This window comes from Rhinopithecus roxellana, chromosome 13, assembly GCF_007565055.1.
Source record: "Rhinopithecus roxellana isolate Shanxi Qingling chromosome 13, ASM756505v1, whole genome shotgun sequence".
Classification (NCBI taxonomy): Eukaryota; Metazoa; Chordata; class Mammalia; order Primates; family Cercopithecidae; genus Rhinopithecus; species Rhinopithecus roxellana.
Window position 1 is genome coordinate 60,026,152 of NC_044561.1, and position 19,340 is coordinate 60,045,491.

Below are 19,340 nucleotides of genomic sequence, written 5' to 3' on the forward strand. Positions count from 1 at the left end.
CCGTCTGGGAGTGGCACAGTCATGGCCCAGGGCAATATGAGGCTTCCAGGCTGCTGTAGGGTAGGAAAGAGGCAGAGGGTCTGCTCCTCAGCCGTGATAGCCAGGAGGCCCCAGCCCTCCTCTGGGAGGAAACAGGGGCGGGCATGTGAGAGGAGGGGCGCTGGGGCTGGATTATCGCTCTGCCTTCATGTGTTTCTGCCTCTAGCAGCCCACTTTAGGACAAAGATGCCCTTCCTTCTTGTTTCATTCACAGGCTCCCTGGGAAACACTTCCTCAGCCAGTCACAGCCCCTGCTCTTCTGCAGCTGAGCCCAGCCGCTCCCATCAGCACCTCCCCCAAGAACGAGAACCCACATCTGAACCCCCTGTGTCTCACCGTGTGCGGCCCACCTGGCCCATCCCTGCACCTCGGGGGTGTCTCTGCTCGCACCAGCACGCCAGCCAGAAAGCAGGACATGCAAGGTAGGGGACCACTACGGCCAGTAGGGGGAGTGACCCCCACAAGGTCTTGTTCTTTTCAGACCCTGATTTTTTTTAAATTTCAAAGAGAAGGACATAAAATATTATATTTTTCCAGGTAAGCAAACATACATAACAAAATTTAATTTTTTGTTTATGTAGCCTTCACATTTTATTGGTTTTATTTATGTTGCTACAAAGTGATAATTGGATTCTTTTTTTTTTTTTTTTATTTTTTTTATTTTTTTATTATACTTTAAGTTCTAGGGTACATGTGCATAACGTGCAGGTTTGTTACATATGTATACTTATGCCATGTTGCTGTGCTGCACCCATCAACTCGTCAGCACCCATCAATTCATCATTTATATCATGTATAACTCCCCAATGCAATCCCTCCCTCCTCCCCCCTCCCCCCTCCCCCCTCCCCCCTCCCCATGATAGGCCCCAGTGCGTGATGTTCCCCTTCCCGAGTCCAAGTGATCTCATTGTTCAGTTCCCACCTATGAGTGAGAACATGCGGTGTTTGGTTTTCTCTTCTTGTGATAGTTTGCTAAGAATGATGGTTTCCAGCTGCATCCATGTCCCTACAAAGGACGCAAACTCATCCTTTTTTATGGCTGCATAGTATTCCATGGTGTATATGTGCCACATTTTCTTAATCCAGTCTGTCACAGATGGACATTTGGGTTGATTCCAAGTCTTTGCTATTGTGAATAGTGCCGCAATAAACATACGTGTGCATGTGTCTTTGTAGTAGAATAATTTATAATCCTTTGGGTATATACCCAGTAGTGGGATGGCTGGGTCATATGGTACATCTAGTTCTAGATCCTTGAGGAATTGCCATACTGTTTTCCATAATGGTTGAACTAGTTTACAATCCCACCAACAGTGTAAAAGTGTTCCTATTTCTCCACATCCTCTCCAACACCTGTTGTTTCCTGACTTCTTAATGATTGCCATTCTAACTGGTGTGAGATGGTATCTCATTGTGGTTTTGATTTGCATTTCTCTGATGGCGAGTGACGATGAGCATTTTTTCATGTGTCTGTTGGCTGTATGAATATCTTCTTTTGAGAAATGTCTGTTCATATCCTTTCCCCACTTTTTGATGGGGTTGTTTGTTTTTTTCTCGTATATTTGTTTGAGTTCTTTGTAGATTCTGGATATTAGCCCTTTGTCAGATGAGTAGGTTGCAAAAATTTTCTCCCATTCTGTAGGTTGCCTATTCACTCTGATGGTAGTTTCTTTTGCTGTGCAAAAGCTCTTTAGTTTAATTAGATCCCATTTGTCAATTTTTGCTTTTGCTGCCGTTGCTTTTGGTGTTTTAGACATGAAGTCCTTGCCCATGCCTATGTCCTGAATGGTACTACCTAGATTTTCTTCTAGGGTTTTTATGGTATTAGGTCTAACATTTAAGTCTCTAATCCATCTTGAATTAATCTTCGTATAAGGGGTAAGGAAAGGATCCAGTTTCAGCTTTCTACTTATGGCTAGCCAATTTTCCCAGCACCATTTATTAAATAGGGAATCCTTTCCCCATTTCTTGTTTCTCTCAGGTTTGTCAAAGATCAGATGGCTGTAGATGTGCGGTATTATTTCTGAGGACTCTGTTCTGTTCCATTGGTCTATATCTCTGTTTTGGTACCAGTACCATGCTGTTTTGGTTACTGTAGCCTTGTAGTATAGTTTGAAGTCAGGTAGCGTGACGCCTCCAGCTTTGTCCTTTTGACTTAGGATTGTCTTGGCAATGCGGGCTCTTTTTTGGTTCCATATGAACTTTAAAGCAGTTTTTTCCAATTCTGTGAAGAAACTCATTGGTAGCTTGATGGGGATGGCATTGAATCTATAAATAACCTTGGGGAGTATGGCCATTTTCACGATATTGATTCTTCCTATCCATGAGCATGGTATGTTCTTCCATTTGTTTGTGTCCTCTTTGATTTCACTGAGCAGTGGTTTGTAGTTCTCCTTGAAGAGGTCCTTTACATCCCTTGTAAGCTGGATTCCTAGGTATTTTATTCTCTTTGAAGCAATTGTGAATGGAAGTTCATTCCTGATTTGGCTCTCTGCTTGTCTGTTACTGGTGTATAAGAATGCTTGTGATTTTTGCACATTAATTTTGTATCCTGAGACTTTGCTGAAGTTGCTTATCAGCTTAAGGAGATTTTGGGCTGAGACAATGGGGTTTTCTAAATATACAATCATGTCATCTGCAAACAGGGACAATTTGACTTCTTCTTTTCCTAACTGGATACCCTTGATTTCTTTCTCTTGCCTGATTGCCCTAGCCAGAACTTCCAACACTATGTTGAATAGGAGTGGTGAGAGAGGGCATCCCTGTCTTGTGCCAGTTTTCAAAGGGAATTTTTCCAGTTTTTGCCCATTCAGTATGATATTAGCTGTGGGTTTGTCATAAATGGCTCTTATTATTTTGAGATACGTTCCATCAATACCGAATTTCTTGAGCGTTTTTAGCATGAAGGGCTGTTGAATTTTGTCAAAAGCCTTTTCTGCATCTATTGAGACAATCATGTGGTTCTTGTCTTTGGTTCTGTTTATATGCTGGATTACGTTTATTGATTTGCGAATGTTGAACCAGCCTTGCATCCCAGGGATGAAGCCCACTTGATCATGGTGGATAAGCTTTTTGATGTGCTGCTGTATCCGGTTTGCCAGTATTTTATTGAGAATTTTTGCATCAATGTTCATCAGGGATATTGGTCTAAAATTCTCTTTTTTTGTTGTATCTCTGCCAGGCTTTGGTATCAGGATGATGTTGGCCTCATAAAATGAGTTAGGGAGGATTCCCTCTTTTTCTATTGATTGGAATAGTTTCAGAAGGAATGGTACCAGCTCCTCCTTGTACCTCTGGTAGAATTCAGCTGTGAATCCATCTGGTCCTGGACTTTTTTTGGTGGGTAGGCTATTAATTGTTGCCTCAATTTCAGAGCCTGCTATTGGTCTATTCAGGGATTCAACTTCTTCCTGGTTTAGCCTTGGGAGAGTGTAAGTGTCCAGGAAATTATCCATTTCTTCTAGATTTTCTAGTTGATTTGCGTAGAGGCGTTTATAGTATTCTCTGATGGTAGTTTGTATTTCTGTGGGGTCAGTGGTGATATCCCCTTTATCATTTTTTATTGCATCTATTTGATTCCTCTCTCTTTTCTTCTTTATTAGCCTTGCTAGCGGTCTGTCAATTTTGTTGATCTTTTCAAAAAACCAACTCCTGGATTCATTGATTTTTTGGAGGGTTTTTTGTGTCTCTATCTCCTTCAGTTCGGCTCTGATCTTAGTTATTTCTTGCCTTCTGCTAGCTTTTGAATGTGTTTGCTCTTGCCTCTCTAGTTCTTTTAATTGTGATGTTAGAGTGTCAATTTTAGATCTTTCCTGCTTTCTCTTGTGGGCATTTAGTGCTATAAATTTCCCTCTACACACTGCTTTAAATGTGTCCCAGAGATTCTGGTATGTTGTATCTTTGTTCTCATTGGTTTCAAAGAACATCTTTATTTCCGCTTTCATTTCGTTATGTACCCAGTAGTCATTCAGGAGCAGGTTGTTCAGTTTCCATGTAGTTGAGCGGTTTTGATTGAGTTTCTTAGTCCTGAGTTCTAGTTTGATTGCACTGTGGTCTGAGACACAGTTTGTTATAATTTCTGTTCTTGTACATTTGCTGAGGAGTGCTTTACTTCCAATTATGTGGTCAATTTTGGAATAAGTGCGATGTGGTGCTGAGAAGAATGTATATTCTGTTGATTTGGGGTGGAGAGTTCTATAGATGTCTATTAGGTCCGCTTGGTGCAGAGATGAGTTCAATTCCTGGATATCCTTGTTAACTTTCTGTCTCGTTGATCTGTCTAATGTTGACAGTGGAGTGTTGAAGTCTCCCATTATTATTGTATGGGAGTCTAAGTCTCTTTGTAAGTCCCTAAGGACTTGCTTTATGAATCTGGGTGCTCCTGTATTGGGTGCATATATATTTAGGAGAGTTAGCTCTTCCTGTTGAATTGATCCCTTTACCATTATGTAATGGCCTTCTTTGTCTCTTTTGATCTTTGATGGTTTAAAGTCTGTTTTATCAGAGACAAGGATTGCAACCCCTGCTTTTTTTTGTTCTCCATTTGCTTGGTAGATCTTCCTCCATCCCTTTATTTTGAGCCTATGTATGTCTCTGCATGTGAGATGGGTCTCCTGAATACAGCAGACTGATGGGTCTTGACTCTTTATCCAGTTTGCCAGTCTGTGTCTTTTAATTGGAGCATTTAGTCCATTAACATTTAAGGTTAATATTGTTATGTGTGAACTTGATCCTGCCATTATGATATTAACTGGTTATTTTGCTCGTTAGTTGATGCAGTTTCTTCCTAGCCTCGATGGTCTTTACATTTTGGCATGTTTTTGCAATGGCTGGTACCGGTTGTTCCTTTCCATGTTTAGTGCTTCCTTCAGGGTCTCTTGTAAGGCAGGCCTGGTGGTGACAAAATCTCTAAGCATTTGCTTATCTGTAAAGGATTTTATTTCTCCTTCACTTATGAAACTTAGTTTGGCTGGATATGAAATTCTGGGTTTAAAATTCTTTTCTTTAAGAACGTTGAATATTGGCCCCCACTCTCTTCTGGCTTGTAGAGTTTCTGCCGAGAGATCTGCTGTTAGTCTGATGGGCTTCCCTTTGTGGGTAACCCGACCTTTCTCTCTGGCTGCCCTTAAGATTTTTTCCTTCATTTCAACTTTGGTGAATCTGGCAATTATGTGTCTTGGAGTTGCTCTTCTGGAGGAGTATCTTTGTGGTGTTCTCTGTATTTCCTGAATTTGAATGTTGGCCTGCCCTACTAGGTTGGGGAAGTTCTCCTGGATGATATCCTGAAGAGTGTTTTCCAACTTGGTTCCATTTTCCCCCTCACTTTCAGGCACCCCAATCAGGCGTAGATTTGGTCTTTTTACGTAATCCCATACTTCTTGCAGGCTTTGTTCATTTCTTTTTCTTCTTTTTTCTTTTGGTTTCTCTTCTCGCTTCATTTCATTCATTTGATCTTCAATCACTGATACTCTTTCTTCCAGTTGATCGAGTCGGTTACTGAAGCTTGTGCATTTGTCACGTATTTCTCGTGTCATGGTTTTCATCTCTGTCATTTCGTTTATGATCTTCTCTGCATTAATTAGTCTAGCTGTCAATTCTTCCACTCTTTTTTCAAGATTTTTAGTTTCTTTGCGCTGGGTACGTAATTCCTCATTTAGCTCTGATAAGTTTGATGGACTGAAGCCTTCTTCTCTCCTCTCGTCCAAGTCATTCTCTGACCAGCTTTGATCCGTTGCTGGCGATGGGCTGCGCTCCTTTGCAGGGGGAGATGCGCTCTTATTTTTTGAATTTCCAGCTTTTCTGCCCTGCTTCTTCCCCATCTTTGTGGTTTTATCTGTCTCTGGTCTTTGATGGTGGTGACGTACTGATGGGGTTTTGGTATAGGTGTCCTTCCTGTTTGATAGTTTTCCTTCTGACAGTCAGAAGGACTGTCTGTTGGTCTGTTGGAGATTGCTTGAGGTCCACTCCAGACCCTGTTTGCCTGGGTATCAGCAGCAGAGGTTGCCGAAGATAGAATATTGCTGAACAGCGAGTGTACCTGTCTGATTCTTCCTTTGGAAGTTTCCTCTCAGGGGTGTACTCCACCCTGTGAGGTGTGGGGTGTCAGACTGCCCCTAGTGGGGGATTTCTCCCAGCTAGGCTACTCAGGGGTCAGGGACACACCTGAGCAGGCAGTCTGTCCGTTCTCAGATCTCTACCTCCACGTTGGGAGATCCACGGCTCTCCCCAAAGCTGTCAGACAGAGTCGTTCGCGTCTGCACCGGCTCCCGCTACTTCCCCTGTTGGTCTTCAGCTGTGCGCTGTCCCCAGAGGTGGAGACTACAGAGACAGGCAGGCTTCCTTGAGCTGCTGTGAGCTCCACCCAGTTCGAGCTTCCCAGAGGCTTTGTTTACCTATTTAAGCCTCAGGAATGGCGGGCGCCCCTCCCCCAGCCTCGCTGCTGCCTTGCGGATAGATCGCGGCAGACTGCTGTGTTAGCAGTGAGGGATGCTTCGTGGGCGTGGGACCCTCCCGGCCAGGTGTGGGATATATTCTGGTGTGCCTGTATGCTTACAGCGCAGTATTGGGGTGGGAGTTACCCGATTTTCCAGGTGTTGTGTGTCTCAGTTCCCCTGGCTAGGAAAACGGATCCCCTTCCCCCTTGCGCTTCCAGGTGAGGCGATGCCTCGCCCTGCTTCAGCTCTCGCTGGTCAGGCTGCAGCAGCTGACCAGCACCGATTGTCCGGCACTCCCTAGTGAGATGACCCCAGTACCTCAGTTGAAAATGCAGAAATCACCGGTCTTCTGTGTCGCTCGCGCTGGGAGTTGGAGACTGGAGCTGTTCCTATTCGGCCATCTTGCTCCGCCGATAATTGGATTCTTAAGAAACCTACCATTATAAAAAATCATGCCATGAAAATTTTGTTTGATTTTGGGGAAAAAAGCATTAGTGGCTAGGGTTTCAGAACTGCAAATAACAAAGTCAGTTTATGTGCTGGCCTTAAGAGGACAGCTATGAAACCTTAAGATTGATGAACAGATCCACAGCTCAGTTGAATTCTAAGCTGTGCTGCTCCCCAGTAGCTGCAGTCGTGGCTATTTACATTTAAGCTAATTAAAATTAAATTAAATTTCAAGTTCAGTTTCTCAGTTATAGTGGCCACCAAAGTGACTAGCAAAGATAGGCAGCATGTCCATCACCACAGATGGTTTCACAAGGGACTCCTTGCTCCGGAACCACGACCTCTGCTTCTCTGACACCACTGGCTGTCTCACAGGGGCAGAGCCTGCACCAGTTTTATCACCTGTAATTCCCAGCGTAAGGGCAGGCAAATGTGCAGAGGGGATGGGCTTGGCCAGAGCTGGTGCTCAGTTGCCACCATGGCACACAGATCACAGTCACATTCCTTGGTTTGTTAGTTTAGAAATACCTAAATCATGCTGTGAAAATGAAGGCAGACAGATAAATGTCTGTGTTAATAGATTACTTCATGACATCTCTGAGAATATTTTCATACATAATCTCACTGGAACCAGTCAAACATATGAGAGATAGCTAGAAAGATCATTTGTCTCTATTTTATAGGTGAAGCAGCTGAGGCTCACAGCTATCAAATGGTAGAGGAGGGACTAGAACCCAGATGCCCTCACATCTGTCCTGAACTCTTTGTCTCACACTTTGCTGCACTCCTGGTTTTCTCATTCTTTTTCTGTAACACAGCAGGGGCTCCAACACTCAATCTAAAGGCTGGTTCCATCAGCCATTTTCCTGAAGCAACGCTATTACTTCATTTGTAAACTTTCAGCAGTTCCACCTTCATCAACTGATACATGAAGATCTGTGTTCTAGAAGGATAGAAAGAATTAACCAAGATCACTGAACTAGTTAGTGGCAGAACCATACCAGTACCTGCCTCTCCTGAGTCCCAGACCAGGGATAGGCAGTACAGTGCAATGGAAAGCATGGCACAGGTTTGGCATCAGCCAGATATGGCTTCAAATTCAGGTTCTGCCACTTGTTATCTTAGGCCACTTATTTAACCTCTTTGACCTTCAACTTCCTTATCTTCAGAATGGAAATGACTAACTCAAGGGTTGATGGGTGTAAGGTGACAGAACACACATCAAGTGCACAGTGGCAGATGCTCAGTCCATGTTACCTGTGGTTCTCCCTGTGCCCCTTTCCTTCTACTGAATGTGTGAATGCCTGGACAGAGAGAAGTGAGGTCTTACAGGCGTTCTTGTAAAAGACACAGTGCTTCGTGTTGGTGCCGTTCACACTTTGACATGCATGTAGAACACTTGGTGAGCTTGCTGTGATGCTTGTTTTCATCAGTGAACCTGGGGTGGGTCCTACAGTCCTGTCTTGCTGACACGGACTGAGGATACCAGTGCAGCTTATCTGCAGGACACACTTTATGTAGAAGGCTTGGTATACTAACAGCCACTACCACCTGCACTCCAATGACACAGCTGAAGCAAAAGGAGACAGACACATAAATGTCTCTGCCTGCATGAGCAGTGAGGGTCCACTTTCTGCATTCCTTCCTCCTGAAATTCCTGTTAGTCGTACCAGCAGGAGTTGGTTTCTTTGAATCACCACAGCAGTTTTTTATGTTCTCTCTCCCAGCATTTGGGGCTGTCTGCCTCATGTTAAATGGATTTCCATGTTAAGATGTTCTGGATGTTATGGAGGTCGTGTTACGGATTTCCGTATTAAGGTGCTCTTAGGACACAAGGCAAGGCATGTAGCACGTCTGCATCAATACATGATCAGTGTTTGATGGTCGTGTGCTGTAGTGAGATGGCACAGTGGAGGAGAAAGAACTGTCTACAGCTTGAGAACAGCACTGCCACGGGCCCTTGGCCAGGCTGTGCTGTCTTCTCTCTTTGTTTTCGCTTGTGTGGATGAGGGAGTGAGAGGGCAATGAGCAATATTTCAGGGTAGTTTCTACAGAAAAGTTCAAACACTGTTTGCCAAATTCCAAGGGGAGATGGAGAATAGGAAGGAAGCTTTCTTAAGTCCTGAAAGATGGTATTGTTTCTAATGGTAGTGGCATAGCTTGCATCATACTAAATTACTGAACAGTTAGAAACTGAGACATTAAAAAACAACTGTTTGAAGGCACTGAAGAACAATCAAAACTCTGGCAGGAACTGGAACAGATTTGACTCTTGAAAGAACTGAGATTCAATTTCCATGGCTTTTCCTAGAACAGATCCCAGATATTCAGTGTATGATGAAAAATTACTAGCCTTATGAGTAAATGGTAAAAGTTGACCCACAATTTAGAGAACTCAGTACATAGAAACAGACCAGAATAGACCCAGATTTTGGAGCTAGCCTACAAAGACTTTAAAATAAGTATGTTAACTTTTTAAATCTATGGGCAAGAAATGTACGTAATGGGTGAAGAGATTGATGGATTTCGGGAGAGATACAGGGACTCTGGAAAAGGACTTAGAAATTCCAGCTCCACTGTGGTGGCAGACCCACTGCAGGATATCCTTCCCAGATCACAGATTAAAACTCTGGACACATACAAAGTATGATTACCCAAAGACCCTGAGAAGTAAATGAAAGGAGGCAGAGTGTGGACTGGAGAAAAACTTGGAGCAGTAAATATGCAGAGGTCAATTTTCTGTCTTCCATGGATTTGCCTCCAGGGTACATCCACACAAAGCAACACAGTGGGGCCAGTGGTTAGAACTTTCCTGGAAACCCCGTCTTTCTAGGTAGAGGAACCAGAAAAGAGCCCAGTGGAGCTGGAAAGGATTCTAGAGCAGAGTGAGCTGGAGAAGGGATCTGCTAATTCTGAGCATGAAACCACCAAAGTCTTATGCTCAGCTTGAGCTACACATGTATGCAAAGTCCCAAACCACTGTAACAGAGCTATATGAACTGAGCACAGCTTGGAACTACCACACGTAGGAGAGTTGGAACTTGTAGTCTCAACCTAACCAGCTTGATTTTCTGCAGAAACCAAAACATCAACATTCTCCCAAGGATTATGGCAACCCACAGTCTACACAAAACACAACATGCACAACATTCAGGATGCAATTCACAATTTCTCAGCTTATGGAGAACCAGCAGAATTTAACCAGTTCTAATTGGAAGACACAGATGCGAACCTCAAGATAATACAGATGTTGGATATCTATTCAGCAGTGAGATTGCTGGATCACATGGTAGTTCTAGTTTTAGTTTTTTGAGGAACCTTCATACTGCTTTCCATAGTGGCTGTGCTAATTTACATTCCTACAAAGAATATATAGAGCGTTCCCATTTCTCCATGCCTTTGTCACTATCTTTTTGATAATAGCCATTTTAACTGGGGGAGATATCTCATTGTGGTTTTGATTTGCATTTTTCTGATGACTAGTGATGGTGATAATTTTTTCATTTACCTCTTGGCCATTTGGATGTCTTCTTTGGAGAAATGTCTGTCCAGATCTTTTGTCCATTTTGTAATCTGATTATTTGATTTTTTGTCCATTGAGTTGTTTGAGTTCCTTATATATTCTATTAATTTCTTATTGGATGAATAGTTTGAAAATACTTTCTCCGATTGCGTAGATTGTCTCTTCACTTTGTTAATTTTTCCCTTTGCTGTATAGAAGCTTTTTAGCTTGATATAATCCCATTTGTCAGTTTTTGCTTTGATTACTTGTCCATTTGAGGTCTTATGCAAGAACGTTTTGGCTCGACCAGTGTTTTGAAGTGTTTTCTCAATGTTTTCTTCTAGATGTTTCATGGTTTCAGATCTTACATTTACATGTTTAATCAATCTGGAGTTGATTTTTGTATAGAGTGAGAGATAGAGCTCTGGTTTCATTCATGCATTCACATGGATATTTATTTTTCCTAGCACCATTTATTGAAGAGATTATTCGTTCCCCAGTGTATACTCTTTGCATCTTTGTTGAAAATGAGTTGACTGTAAATGCATGAATTTATTTCTGGAATCTGTATTCTGTTCCACTGGCCTGTGTGTCCATTTTTAAGTCAGTGCCATGCTGTTTTGGTTATAGCTTTGTAGTATATTTTGAGGTCAGGTAATATGATTCCTCCAGTTTTGCTCTTTTTTGCTCAGAGTTGCTTTGGCTCTTCTGATTCTTGTGTGGTTTCACAAAAATTTTAGAGTTTTTGTTTCTATTTATGTAGAGAATACAGAATGGTATTTTGATAGGCATTGACTCTGCAGGTTTCTTTAGATAGTATTGGGATGATAAGACCCAACACCAGGCCATGGGGGCTATGAAGTCTGGCGGAGTCAAAGGATTGAGAAAAGACAAGTTAAGAGTGAAAGTGGGACCAGGGGGCCAATGCTAGTATGGAGGGTGTGAAGGCCCCAGGCTCTGGGAGCCCATGCTATTTGTTGGTGATCAAACAAAGAAACAGGTGGTGAGGACGTGGGGATTGAAAGGTAGCGATGCGTCAAGTGCATGATCTACAGCTGTGATGGTTTAGCATTTTCTTTGACGCATACAGAACATGTTCTGCTACTTGAGATAATGGGAAACATGTTCTTCTAGTTTAAGATACAATCAATCTATGAGCCTGGGAATGCTAGAAGCAAGGAGCCAGAGGCCACTAGGGGTTTTATACCTTGAGTCCTGGATTCCATCCAAGCCACGAGGGGTTTTATGCCCTAGGCTTAGATTATGGTGCAGCAGGGCAGCCTTCCACCCTTTGGCACAGAACTTGGTGTTCCAGAGGCCAAGAGGGGTTTTAGACCCTGGACCCTGGACATGTTCCAAGACTCTTTTACATTATGTCAGACAAGCAAGCCCTGTCTCAGCTTTTTTTCCAACACTCGGCTTTTCCCCAACATACCCCCTTTTCTTTTTTGTAAAACCTCCACAGCTATCATTGCTTGTTCTCAGTGGTGGCTTTCACTTCAGCAGCAGCTTCCGCATCTGCAGACTAAAAGGAGACAGCACAGCACATAATTATTAGAACAGGATTTGCAAGTGTAGAGCTTTCAGTGGCCTTAATCTATTTAAGAGGATTGATTGTAGAAAACCTGTCGGCTGTCTTGTTCAAAATGTCAGTTCCAGGGAGCAGATTCAGGTGAGCCTGAGAGGCTTCAAAAACCTGCTCTTTTAATTTTACAATATCAAGGGTGAGATTTTCATCTCTGCCCTCCAGATGGCATTTAATTTTTTCCCATCAGTGTTCTGTTTCATTATAACTGTGGGGAGTAATACAAAACTGTTTTCTCATCTATTTGAGCTTGAGAGTTCCATAATTTTGTAGAGTTCTTTTTCCACTTATCGACAAATTCAACAGTTTACACAGATGAATGTAAAGCCACACCAGCTACTACAGCAGTAGTAGTAACAGCAATAAGGCCAATTATAGCAAATATAAGAGCAACTATAAATCTTCAGGATAAGAGTTTTTAAGGCTCTTAGTTACTATATGACTGGATGGTGATGCCTCCCATGGTCTCTTTAGAGACACAGGGATCCAAACTCCTTCTCTGGCTTTAATTATCAGGATAGTCTGATTTTTATTAAAAGTTGGTAACATTTCCTTATTGCTAACATAAAAGGTGGCCAAACACAACTTTGAATACAAAAGATCCTGTTGGAAAAAAAAGAAAGAGCATATTTATTTTTACCTCTCTCCTCTTTATGTATATTTACCCTCCCAAGTTTTGATTGAACTTTGAGCTATAGCTAATTTCCATAATTTTGAATGTTCCTGTCCTATGGCAGGAGATACCATTTTTGTACTGGGGCAACAATGCCAGCAGGATTCTATATGATAGGGGCATTAGCTTCCGTCTGAATATATTGTGTATGATTTAATTGCCAGTGATTCCATCAGCTTACTACATTTGTGTCACAAGAGGGCCTTCTGGTGCAATTTTCTTTGAAGATCATCTTAGGGAACTAATCAATGTTGATTCCATAGGAATTATTTTGTAGCACCTCAGCCTTACTTGCTATATAATCTTCCCACGTTCAAGCATCCATACCTTCACATCAGACTCTATTTTGTTTACATTTGAGCTTATTTGGATGGAACTTCAGAGTTTTAGGATTGGAATAATTATATTTTAAACTATATTCCAAAATCATATGCAAAGCAGCCTGTGATTTATTTTTTCTGGGGACTACTGCCAACCAGACTTGTGTGTCAATCTGTAAACATCCAACAACAGGTCCCAGGCGTATTGGGGGATATTTATATCCTATAAATATATTCATTTTCATCCCTTCCTCATTAGGATGCATTGGCCCTTATTCAAAATGGAGTCGCTCTGGTTTGAATGCTTCTTACGTATTTCCCCTTTCCCTTTTACAAGAGGACCCTTAATCCTAACGGTTGCATGAGGATGAAGGTCCATCTTCTGTAACTTCCTCATGCTGAATAGGGGCGAAGATATTCTTGCCTAACTATTAGGGTCTCTTGTATTCAGGGTAGAGAGGAGCTCAGCATTGGTCAGTTAAGCATCTATTGTACCTCTGAATCCCAGCAAAAGGTAAAACCCTGGCACTCCAGCAGTTTCTCAGCTTCCTGTGTGGTTTTCTTGATCTGTCCCCATGTCATGGGGGTTGATGTCACCATGATTCTGATCAGTCCTTGTTCCATCTTTGTATTCAGATTCAACTGGCTCATGGCTCGTACTGGGGGAACCAGGTCCATGGTTGGGATCCCTGGGTCCCTCCAGTCTCCTGTTCCATGATTGTACACATCTTGAGGGCACCCACACGGTTTGTTCATCTCCTACAAAAACACAAGCATACCCTCGACCCCACGTTAGTAAATCTAGCAAAACAGATGCAAAAACTTTTGTTACTGTAGTCAGGAGGCATGCCATTGCTGAAGCATTTGCTCTACAAGCTGTAACTCAGCTTCTGCCTCTGGTTAATTACCATGGTGTAAAACTTTCCACTGATAATGAGAAACAGGCCCCTTCTGACAGAAGGCACAGAGAAAGCAAATCGAGGCTTAAAAGCAATCCCTAAACCTTCAATGTGCACTGTACAGGTGGGTCCACTAGGTGCTGTGGCTCATGATAGATCTTCAGATGTTTGTTGGGTACCCATACAGGCAAATCCTCTTCCCCATAAAATTATCTTTCCTTTTTCCCAGCTCTTTGTATGTGCATCCCTCCACCGTATATCTTGTCCAGACTTTTTATTTTAGTTTTCTATATTCCTTTTTTTTGTGTGTCCAAATTGCCCACAATTAAAGCAAGAGCCTGAGAAACGGGGCATATTCTTTCCTGCTTTCAATCCTGCCATAGCCTGAGCTAAAAGAGTAGCCTTATGTAAGTTACCTCCAATGCCATTGCAAGCCTTAACATATTCAGTTAAATGAACCTTCCCTCTCAGAGGTCTAATAGCAGTTTGACACTCTGAATTAGCATTATTATATGCAAGAAGCTGTATTACAACATCCTGAGCTGTTTTATCAGTTATGGCTTTATACACAGCCTCTTGGAGCTGAGCAATAAAATCAATATATGGTTCTGTAGGTCCTTGTCAGACAGAACTGAAAGAAGGATATTTTTCCCCTGTAACATTTATCCTTTCCCATGCCTGTAAGTACACAGAGCACAGCTGAACAATGGCAACATCCTCCATTACTGCTTGATTTTCTAACTGACCCCAATTAGGGCCGATTCCCATTAACTGTTCAAAGGAAACAGGCATAGGGGGCTGCACTTGTGTGTTTTCCTTTTCCTGAGTTTGAACTTCATCAGCCCACCAAGTTTTAAACTGTAAATACTGAGATGGAGTGAGAACAGATTTTGTTAAGGTATCCCAATCATATGGTGTTAACCTGTTATCAAGAGCCACATTTTTAAACAAAGTTTGCACAAAAGGAGAGTTCGGTCCATATTGACTAATGGCTTGCTTAAATTCCTTTAATAACTTAAAAGGAAAAGTGGCCCAATTAGCTATATTCTTTCCTCCTTGCTGAGTTATAGTAACTGGAAATTACCATGCTTCAAGTTCTCCCTCAGCTCTAGCTTTTTAAGTAGAATTTTGTATAGCACCACAAATTGCTCCAGATTTTAATGTTGCAACTACAGGAGCAGTAAGTTTTTCAGTTAGTTCATTTTTTTTTTTTTTTTTTTTTTTTGAGACGGAGTCTCGCTCTGTCGCCCAGGCTGGAGTGCAGTGGCCGGATCTCAGCTCACTGCAAGCTCCGCCTCCCGGGTTTACGCCATTCTCTCGCCTCAGCCTCCCGAGTAGCTGGGACTACAGGCGCCCGCCATCTCGCCCGGCTAATTTTTTGTATTTTTTTAGTAGAGACGGGGTTTCACCATGTTAGCCAGGATGGTCTCGATCTCCTGACCTCGTGATCCGCCCGTCTCGGCCTCCCAAAGTGCTGGGATTACAGGCTTGAGCCACCGCGCCCGGCCCAGTTAGTTCATTTTCTTGCCCATTAAAGGGAGAGAGTGGAGGTGGCCATTCACTTAATTCAGCAGATGGAACCAACAGCTAGTAAAACATACTTTTTTCAGTTACCCTTTCTTTTCTTTAACCTTTTCTGGTTTTTGTTTCTCACATTCAGAATTTGAAGTTAGTTTTTTACACTTGTCCTTCTCTTCCTCATCTGCATCTGCCTCATTATCTGTTTGAAATGACTCAAGAGCTGCCCACATTGACCAGATGGAAACTGGAATTTTTGCTCCATCTTTATACACCTTTTTAAAATCTCTGCCAGTCCTCTCCCATTCATCCAGCTCCATAGTCCCTTGTTCCGGGAACCATGGGCAAAACTGCTTTACTGTACTAAAGAGTGATAACAAATTCCGAGTACTAACTTTCACTCCCCCTCTTTGTAATAAATGCCTTAAGAAATTCAAATAAGCAGAATGTTTGCTTTCACTTTGTCCCATTGTTACCCTGGTTCTTCCGAGCACTCAGCCTTCCCGCCGAGTTTCTTTCAGTTGTCTTCAGGTGTCCTCTGATGATGCATCCTCCACTTTCACATGCTCTAGGCTTCCTTCACCATGGTCTTTGTTGCCTCACGTTGGGCGCCAGGAATGTTGGGGTGATCAGACCCAACCCCAGGCCATGGGGGCGGAGTCAAAGGAATGAGAAAAGGCAAGTTAAGAGTGAAAGTGGGACTAGGGGGCCAACGCTAGTATGGAGGCTGCAAAGGCCCCAAGCTCTGGGAGCTCACGCTATTTGTTGGTGATCAAACAAAGAAACAGGTGGTGAGGATGTGAGGATTGAAAGGAAGTGATGCATCAAGTGCATCTTCTACAGCTGTGACACTTTAGCATTTTTCTTTGCAGCATATGGAACATGTTCTGCTACTTGAGATAGTGGGAAACATGTTCTTCTAGTTTAAGATACAATCAATCTATGAGCCTGGGAGTGCTGGAAGGAGCCAGCAAGTCTAGACACTTTCCAGAGTCCACTAGGGGTTTTATGCCCTGAGTCCTGAATTCTATCCAAGCCACGAGGGGTTTTATGCCTTGGGCTTAGATTATGGTGTGGCAGGGCAGCCTTCCACCCTTTGGCACAGAACTTGGTGTTCCAAAGGCCAAGAGGGGTTTTAAATCCTGGACCCTGGACATGTTCCAAGGCTCTTTTACATTATTTCAGACATGCAAACCCTGCCTCAGCTTTTTTCCCAACACTCAGATTTTCCCCAACAGAAGTGAGGTAATATGATTCCTCCAGTTTTGTTCTTTTTGCTCAGGGTTGCTTTGGCTGTTCTGATTTGTGTGGTTTCATATAACTTTTAGAATTTTTATTTCTATTTCCATGGAGAATACTGAATGGTATTTTGATAGGCATTGATTCTGCAGATTTCTTTAGGTAGTATGAACATTTTAACAATATTAATTTTTGTAATCATGATCATGTGATATTGTTCTATTTTCATGTCCTTTTTAATTTTTTATAAGCATTTTATAGTTTCATTATTGAGATCTTTTACTTCTTTAAGGTTATTTCTAAGTATTTTTTTGTAGCTACTGTAAATGGGATTGCTTTCTTAATTTCTTTTTTAGACTGTTTGCTGTTGACATATAGAAATACTACTGATTTTTACACATTGATTTTGTATTCTGCATCTTTGCTGAATTTATTTATCCATTCCAACAACCTTTTGGCATTTTTAAGTTTTTTCAAATATAAGATTATATTGTCTGCAAACAAGGGCAATTTTACTTCTTCCTTTTCAATTTGGATGCCCTTTCTTTCTCCCTTCTCGTTGCTCTGGCTAGAACTTCTAGTACCATGTTGAATAACAGTGTGAAAGTGGGCATTCTTGTCTTATTCCAGATTTTAGAGGAAAGGCTTTTAATATTTCCTTGTTCAGTATGATGCTAGCTGTGGGTTTTGCATATAAAACCTTTTATTGTTTTGAGGTCTGTTCCTTCTATACCTGGTTTGTTGAGAGTTTCTATTGTGAGGGATGTAGCATTTTATCAAATAACTTTTTGTCATATTTTGAAATGATCATATGATTTTTGTTTTTGAATCTATTAATGTGGTGTATCGTGCTTATTTATTTGCATATGTTGAACCCACCTTGCATCCCTAAGATGAATCTTACTTGATCAAGATGAATTATCTTTATAATATATCATTATAAACATCAGGGATGTTTCCTTTTTTGTTGTAGCTTTGTCTGTTCTTGGTATCAGGATAGTGCTTTATAGGATGAGTTTAGAAGTATTCCATCCTCCTCAACATTTTGGAATAGCTTGAGAAGAATTGATGTTAGTTCTTTAGATGTTTGGTAGAAATCAGCAGTGAAGCCATCAGGTCTTGGGTTTTTCTTTGATGGGAATTTCTTTATTACTGCATGTATCTTGTGACTTGTTGGTCTGTTCAGGTTTTCTATTTCTTCATGATTCAACCTTGCTAGGTTGTATTTGTGTAGAAATTAATCCGTATCTTCCAGGCTTTCCAATTTTTGATATATTGTTGCTCATAATAGTCTCTGATGGTCCTTTGAATTTTTGTTTTATCGGATGTAATGTCTCCTTTTTGTCTCTAATTTTATTTAAGGCTTGACTCATTTTTTGTTAATCTAGCTAAAGGATTTCAATTTTGTTTATCTTTTCAAAAAAACAAAGCTTTTGTTTCATTGATATTTTATTCACTCTAAATTGTATTTATTTCTGCTCTGAACTGTAATATTTATTTCCTTCTAATTTGGGGTTTGTTTTTTTCTTACTTTTCTACTTTTTTAAGGGGCATCATTTAGTTTTTTTCTACCCCACACTATATTTTATTTTATATTTATTTAGTTATTTTTATTATACTTTAAACTCTGGGATACATGTGCAGAACATGCAGGTTTGTTACATAGGTATACACGTGCCATAGTGGTTTCCCGCATCCATCAACCCGTCATCTACATTAAGTATTTCTTCTAATGCTATCCCTCCCCTATCTCCCCACCTCTTGACAGGCCCTGGTGTGTCCCTATGTCCATGTGATCTCATTGTTCACCTCCTACTTATGAGTGAGAACATGCAGTGTTTGGTTTTCTGTTCTAGTGTAAGTTTGCTGACAATAATGGTTTCCAGCTTCATTCATGTCCCTGCCAAGGATGTGAACTCATTCCTTTTTATGGCTGCATAGTACTCCATGGTGTATATGTGCCACATTTTCTTTCTTTTTTTTTTTTATTATACTTTAAGTTCTAGGATACATGTGCATAACGTGCAGGTTTGTTGCATATGTGTACTTGTGCCATGTTGGTGTGCTGCACCCATCAACTCGTCAGCACCCATCAACTCGTCATTTACATCAGGTATAACTCCCAATGCAATCCCTCCCCCCTCCCCCCTCCCCATAAAGGCCCCAGTGTGTGATGTTCCCCTTTCCGAGTCCAAGTGTTCTCATTGTTCAGTTCCCACCTAGGAGTGAGAACATGCGGTGTTTGGTTTTCTGTTCTTGCAACAGTTTGCTGAGAATGATGGTTTCCAGCTGCATCCATGTTCCTACAAAGGACACAAACTCATCCTTTTTTATGGCTGTATAGTATTCCATGGTGTATATGTGCCACATTTTCTTAATCCAGTCTGTCACTGATGGACCTTTGGGTTGATTCCAAGTCTTTGCTATTATGAATAGTGCCGCAGTAAACATACGTGTGCATATGTCTTTATAGCAGCATGATTTATAATCCTTTGGGTATATACCCAGTAATGGGATGGCTGGGTCATATGGTACTTCTAGTTCTAGATCCTTGAGGAATCGCCATACTGTTTTCCATAATGGTTGAACTAGTTTACAGTCCCACCAACAGTGTAAAAGTGTTCCTATTTCTCCACATCCTCTCCAGCACCTGTTGTTTCCTGACTTTTTAATGGTTGCCATTC

At 41.6% G+C, this 19,340-nt stretch overlaps 1 protein-coding gene across 1 annotated transcript in view; it reads left to right on the forward strand.

Moving 5' to 3' along the window:
* GAB4 (GRB2 associated binding protein family member 4) overlaps positions 1 to 19,340 on the forward strand; it is a 64,967-nt gene that overhangs the window by 26,623 nt on the left and 19,004 nt on the right. Inside the window, 1 exon segment of the mRNA XM_030915328.1 lies at positions 254 to 461. Coding sequence (XP_030771188.1) covers positions 254 to 461 — 208 coding nt within the window.